Below are 6,157 nucleotides of genomic sequence, written 5' to 3'. Positions count from 1 at the left end.
CCTCCCCCCGCCTCCTCCCCCCCCCCTCCCCAGGGGGCGGGGGCTCCACTCGGGGGCCCGCTGTGCACAGCCCCGTGTCATGAGCGTCGTCATCCTTCTGCCCATCCTGGGGGCCGCCCGCGACCTTCCTCTCTCTCCCTCGTGGGGAAGTTGTGTGGACCATTTATTTAGTCGCTTCTTTCTGCATTCTTCCTATAAGGGTAAAGGTCCATTTGGGATTTTTTTTCCTATTTATCAAGAAGGCTGGGGACTAAATCCCGACATTTTTATTATTTTTCCAGTCCTGAGGCTTGACCTCAGACCTGGGTGTTGTTCCCTGAGCAGCTTTTGCTCAAGGCTGGCGCTCTACCACTTGAGCCACAGCGCCACCTCCGACTTTTTCTGCTGACGTGGTCTGAGGAATGGAACCCAGGCCTGCATGTATTTGCTAGGCAAGCGCTCTACCACTAAGTCACCTTCCCAGCTCATGAATTTTTTTTCTTTTTTTTTTTTTGGTTGTTGGTCCGTCGTGGGGCTTGAACTCTGGGCCTGGGCACTGTTCCTCAGCTCTTCAGCTCAAGGCAAGCGCTCTACCACTTGAGCCACAGCGCCACTTCTGGTTTTCTAGTGGTTTATTGGAGATCAGAGTCTCACGGACTTTCCTGCCCGGGCTGGCTTTGAACTGTGATCCTCAGATCTCAGCCTTCTGAGTAGCTAGGATGACAGGCTTGAGCCACCAGCGCCCGGCTTTTATTCTTGTTTTTAATCTGAAATTCCTAGTGAATTATCTCTCCGCCCACGTCCCCACCTGCATTTGAACACATCACCCTGCATGGTGCACCTCATTTCTAGAAAGTTCTTGCTAAGCTTGGTTTCTGTGCTCTGGCCCGCTTTCCCCTCCCCACAGACCCCTTCGCTGATGCAACTAAGGGTGACGACTTGCTCCCCGCGGGCACCGAGGACTACATCCATATAAGAATCCAGCAGCGCAACGGGCGGAAGACGCTCACCACCGTGCAGGGCATCGCCGACGACTATGACAAGAAGAAGCTGGTGAAGGCCTTTAAAAAGGTACAGGAAGTGGGGCTGGGAAGGTAGCTCAGTGGCAGAGCGCTTGCCTTGCATGCATGAGGCCCTGGGTTCCATTCCTCAGCACCACATAATCAAAAAGAAAAAAAAAGCGAGAAGTGGCGCTGTGGCTCAAGTGGTAGAGCGTTAGCCTTGAGCTGAAGAGCTGAGGGACAGCGCCCAGGCCCAGAGTTCAGGCCCCACGACCGGACCCAAAAAACAAATAAATAAAAAGGTACAGGCAGAGCTGGGAAGCTGAGATCTGAAGATCCGGTTCAAAGCCAGCCTGGGCAGGAAAGGCCATGAGACTCTTGATTCCAATGATCCATCAGAAAATCAGAAGTGGTGCTGTGGCTCAGTTGGTAGAGCACTGGCCTTGAGCTGAAGAGCTCAAGGACAGCACCCAGGCCCAGAGTTCAAGACCCATGACCGACAAAAAAAAAAGCTCACAGATGGCACCCAGGCTCTGAATTGAAGCCCCAAACTTGGAAAAATAAATGGGAGGAGGAAGCTGGGCACCAGTGGCTCTTACCTGTTATCCCAGCCTCTCAGAAGGCTGAGAATCTGTTCAGAACCAGCCAGGGCAAGAAAGTGTGTGAGACTATTTATCCCCAGTGAGAACCGTTCAAAAGCTGCAAATGGTGGTCAAAGAGGTAGGGTGCTGGCCTTGAGCAAAAAGTAGCTTAGGGGCAGCACCCAGGCCCTGAGTTCAAGCCCAATACTAATAATAATAATTAAAGCCAGGTGGCGGTGGCTCACGCCTGTCATCCTAGCTACTCAGGAGGCTGAGCTCTGAGGATCACGGTTCAAAGCCAGCCCGTGCAGGACAAGTCTGTGAGACTCTGATCTCCAATAAACCACTAGGAAACCAGAAGTGGTGCTTTGGCTCAGGCGGTGGAGCGCTCGCCTTGAGCTAAGAGCGCAGGGACAGCGCCCAGGCCCAGAGTTCAAGCCCCACGCTCATCAACAACAAAAGTGACCAGGCCGCGCCAGCCCTCCACAGCGGCTGACATGCTGTTTGTGTTGTGTAGAAATTCGCCTGTAATGGCACTGTGATTGAGCACCCGGAGTACGGCGAGGTCATTCAGCTGCAAGGCGACCAGAGGAAGAACATCTGCCAGTTCCTCTTGGAGGTGAGTACCGCGACGCAGCCCTGAGGTTGCTCTTGGGAAGGATTTTCACTGCCAAGAGAGAGATCCTGGCAATGAAGCAAACAGGGAGCTGGACCTCATGTGCTTTGGGTGTTTCATCTGAAGACCGTAGATCGATCATGCATGCATGCGTGTGCGCGCATGCGCACATGTGTACATGTGTGCACTGTTCCTGGGGCTTGAACTCAAGGCCTGGATACCATCCCTGGACTTCATTTGCTCAAGCCTGGTGCTCTACCACTTGAACCCCGGCACCACTCCCAGCTTTCTCTGTATACATGGTCCTGAGGACTCGAACCCAGAACCTCATGCATGCTAGGCGAGTGCTCGACCCCCTGAGCCACCTTCCCAGCCCCACATTCCCGTTGCTCTGCAGGTTGGCATTGTGAAGGAGGAGCAGCTGAAGGTCCATGGCTTCTGAGCGCGCCTCCCCGCGTGAAGAAGCTCACGCGTGATTTTTCTTCCCCCTACCCTCCTACCCCCCACCCCGTGGCCGCCTTGTGACATGGCTCTCTGCAGGGAACGGACTTGTCCCTTTTGTCTTCACTCCACCCCCGGCTCCCCCCCTTGCGACCCCAGGGAGCCCGGGGCCAGGGGGCTCGTGACGCAGAAGAAGATCGCCGTGAGGTGGCCGCCGACCCCCGCGCATCTCGCCGTGTCTCCAGTGGAGAAGGTTTCGTTCTGAGTGTGCGCTCCGTTGATGTTCCGTTGATGGCTTTTCACTCGATTCCAATGTGGTGTTTTTCGTTGTTGTTGTTGTATTAAACCATGTATGTTGCGCTTAACAATAAAAGAGGCCTCCGACTCCTTCTCTGAGCCCCGCAGCCTGCGCACGGCGGCTGAGAATTCCACACGGCCTCTCCTCTCCCTCGCGGGAAGGTAGGAAGCTGCCGGCATGCTCTGAGTCACCCTAGCTGCTCCTGAACCCAGAAATCCACAGCTTTGCCGCGTATGCGTTCTTTTTTCCTTTACTTGATGGACGAAAACCAATATAGCAAGAAGCCTGGCACTGGCGGCTCACGCCTGGCATCCCAGCTACTCAGGAGGCTGAGATGTGGAGGATCACAGTTCAAGGCCAGCCCAGGGCAGGCAAAAAAAAAAGGAAAAATAAGAGCAAGAGTATATAGTCATCCCTCCACCGCCCTCCCCACGCCAGCAAGATGTTTGTTTACTCATTTATTTATTTGCTGGTCCTAGGGCTTGAACTCAGGGCCTGGGCGCTGTCCCTCAGCTTCTTTGTGCTCAAGGCTGGCGCTCTACCACCTGAGCCACAGTGGCAATTCCGGTTTCTGGTGGTTTACTTTCTGCCAAGGTTGGCTTTGAACCGAATTCCTCAGCTCTCAGCCTCCTAAGTAGCTGGGATGACAGGCGTGAGCCATGGCGCCTGGCCAAAGTGCTTTCCGTTCATATTTTACAAAACACTGGTTTTGAACTCGGTCCCTCTTGAGCCACGCCTCCAGCTGTGCTTTTGGCTGCTCCACTGGAAATAGAGTCTCAGCCAGACTGCTTGTATCTCAGTCCCAAACCAACCGGAGGCCCACCTTCTAAGATGCCTTTACACACGCACACACACCCCAGATAGTCATCTGGCTCCTCCAGAGGCTGAACTCTGAAGAACCTGGATCGAAGCCAGCCCTGGGCAGACACAGCGGAGGATTTGATGGTAAGTAACCACCAAAAAAGCCAGCAGTGGAGGCGTGGCTCCAGCGGTAGAGCACCTGCCTTGTGTGAAGAAACTCAGTGCTCAGGTTCTGAGTTCAAGTTGCACCACAGGTGCACGCAAGAGTGTGCGTGTCCACACATGCAAAGCCTACGCCCTGGTTTGTCAGGAAGAAGGAGCGAGGCTGGGGAGGTGTGACTTGCAGGACCAGGAAACCCTTGCTCATTGTTCTGCCTTCAGCCTTCCCCCCCCAGCCCCAGCCCCAGCCCCAGCCCTCCCATCCAGGAAATGCGAAACTCCCGATCAGCTTAGGGCGCTGGTGCCAATAGCCGGCCTCATGGCTTTAATTTACGGATGTTTATTTTGTTCCATCCTGGTATTGAACTTGGGAGGGCCTGGGTGCTGGCCCCCTGAGCTTTGGTGCTCAAGGCCAGTGCTCTACCACTTGAACCACAGCGCCACTTCCAGTTTTCTGGTGGTTCGTTGGAGATAAGTCTCATGAACTTTCCTGCTTAGGCTTTGAACTGGGATCCTCAGATCTCAGCCTCCTGAGTAGCTGGGATGGCGGGCCGGAGCCACCAGTGTCTGATTTGATTTGTCTTAGTAACAAAAAACAACTAGCTGTGTGCCCGGTGGCTCCCACCTGCCATCCTATAGCTACTCAGGAGGCTGAGATGTGAGGATCAGGGTTCAAAGCCAGCCCAGGCAGGAAAGTCTGTGAGACTCTTATCTCCAATGAACCACCAGAAACCCTGGAAGTAGAGCTGTGGTTCAAGTGGTAGAGCACTGGACTGGAGCATAAAAGTTCAAGGATAGCACCCAGGTCCTGAGTTCAAGTTCCAAAAAAAGAAAAACATGTTACGTATGTAACAGGAAGATGCATTATATTAATATATATTAATTATAAAAGTAGCGAAAATATTCATATACATATATTCCTAGCAAGTGAGTCAAGCGGGGGATTAAAATAATATGGATTCATTTCAGAAATGGGAAGATAGTCAACGCGAAAATACTCACTGTAATGTGGTGCATTAAAGAAAGTAAAGAGGGGGAAAAATCATTAGGTGGGAGGAAATCAGATTAACTTCCTTTTGTAACTGGTTTTTCTTTTTTTTTTTGCCAGTCTTGGGGCTTGAACTCAGGCCCTGGATGCTGTCCCTGAGCTGCTGGGTTTTTTTTTTGTTGTTGTTGTTCCAGGCTGGTGCTTTACCGCTTGAGCCACAGCGCCACCTCTGATTTTTGGTGGTTTCATTGGAGATGAGAGTCTTGTGTTCTTTCCTGCCCCCAGGCTGGCCTGGAACGCCGATCCTCGGGATCTCAGCCTCCTGAGATGTTGCTGAGAGAGATGATAGGCTCAGGCCCCGTGTGCGGTGAGTGGAGGTTTCTAGATGGAGTCTTGGATTACTGGCCTGTCGTATTTTGGTTTCTGGTCACAGTGGCAGCCTGGCATGTCTGGGTTCCATGGAGCCAGCCTGCATCCAGTCCAGTGCCCTGCCCAGGGAGACGTAAGTCCAGGGGGGAAACTGAGGCACAGGGGGGTCGGGGGCTGGCCTGCCCACAGCTTCATGACCCAGCCTTCACCTGGCATCCCAGCCACTGGGAGGCTGAGATCCGAAGGATCGCCATTCAAGGCCGGCCTGGGGGCAGGAAAGCCCCTGAGACTCTGATCTCCAGTTAAACAGCAGAAAGTCAGAAGGGCGGCATGGTGCAGGTGGTGCAGCGCCCGTTTTGAGCTGAAGAGCTGAGGGACAGTGCCCAGGCCCTGAGTTCAAGGCCCAGGGCTGGGGAGGATGGGGGGAGGGGAACCACAGACAAATGGATGAACAGATGGATGGATGGATGGATGGATGGACCGATGGATAGAACAAGTGAGCCCAGGATGGAATGGGGGACAAAGGAGGCCAGGCCCCTCTGTACCCCGGCCCCAGGGAAGCCGGGCTGTGGGGTGCAGGGCTGCTGCACCGTCCTGGCCTGAGGCCCCGCCCCGCCCCCTCTCCCCCCCCTCCCGGGAGCTGGCTGGGTGGCGGTGATGGCGGCAGGTGAAGGTCGGGTCTCAGGTGAGGGCCAGGGGCCAGGGCCCTGGGGCTGGGCTGGGCTGGGGGGGGGGACCTAGAGCCCTAGACACCAAAACACCCCTGAGTTCTGCACCCCAGCTTTTGAGATGGGCTGCTTGCAATGCTGGAGCCGCGGGGCGGAGGCTTCCATGTTAAAGGGACAGCAGCAGCCCATGGTGGGGAGGGAGAGGGGGTGTGTGTGTGTGTGTGTGTGTGTGTGTGTGTGTGTGTGTGTGTGTGTG

The 6,157-nt window shown here is 54.6% G+C and overlaps 2 protein-coding genes across 2 annotated transcripts in view; both read left to right on the top strand.

The window, feature by feature from the left end:
- The window catches only part of Eif1b (eukaryotic translation initiation factor 1B), a 5,185-nt gene extending 2,212 nt beyond the window's left edge, over positions 1 to 2,973 (top strand). The window contains exons 3-5 of the mRNA XM_013030243.1: positions 832 to 1,050; positions 2,079 to 2,180; positions 2,575 to 2,973. Coding sequence (XP_012885697.1) covers positions 832 to 1,050; positions 2,079 to 2,180; positions 2,575 to 2,619 — 366 coding nt within the window. The 3' untranslated portion in view covers positions 2,620 to 2,973. The remainder of the gene's footprint in view (positions 1 to 831; positions 1,051 to 2,078; positions 2,181 to 2,574) is intronic.
- Positions 2,974 to 5,890: 2,917 nt separating this feature from the next.
- The window catches only part of Entpd3 (ectonucleoside triphosphate diphosphohydrolase 3), a 5,728-nt gene continuing 5,461 nt past the window's right edge, over positions 5,891 to 6,157 (top strand). Inside the window, exon 1 of the mRNA XM_013030242.1 lies at positions 5,891 to 5,918. Coding sequence (XP_012885696.1) covers positions 5,891 to 5,918 — 28 coding nt within the window. The remainder of the gene's footprint in view (positions 5,919 to 6,157) is intronic.

Source organism: Dipodomys ordii, unplaced genomic scaffold (genome assembly GCF_000151885.1).
Source record: "Dipodomys ordii isolate 6190 unplaced genomic scaffold, Dord_2.0 Scaffold128, whole genome shotgun sequence".
Taxonomy (NCBI): domain Eukaryota; kingdom Metazoa; phylum Chordata; class Mammalia; order Rodentia; family Heteromyidae; genus Dipodomys; species Dipodomys ordii.
This window is presented reverse-complemented; position numbering and strand designations above follow the sequence as displayed.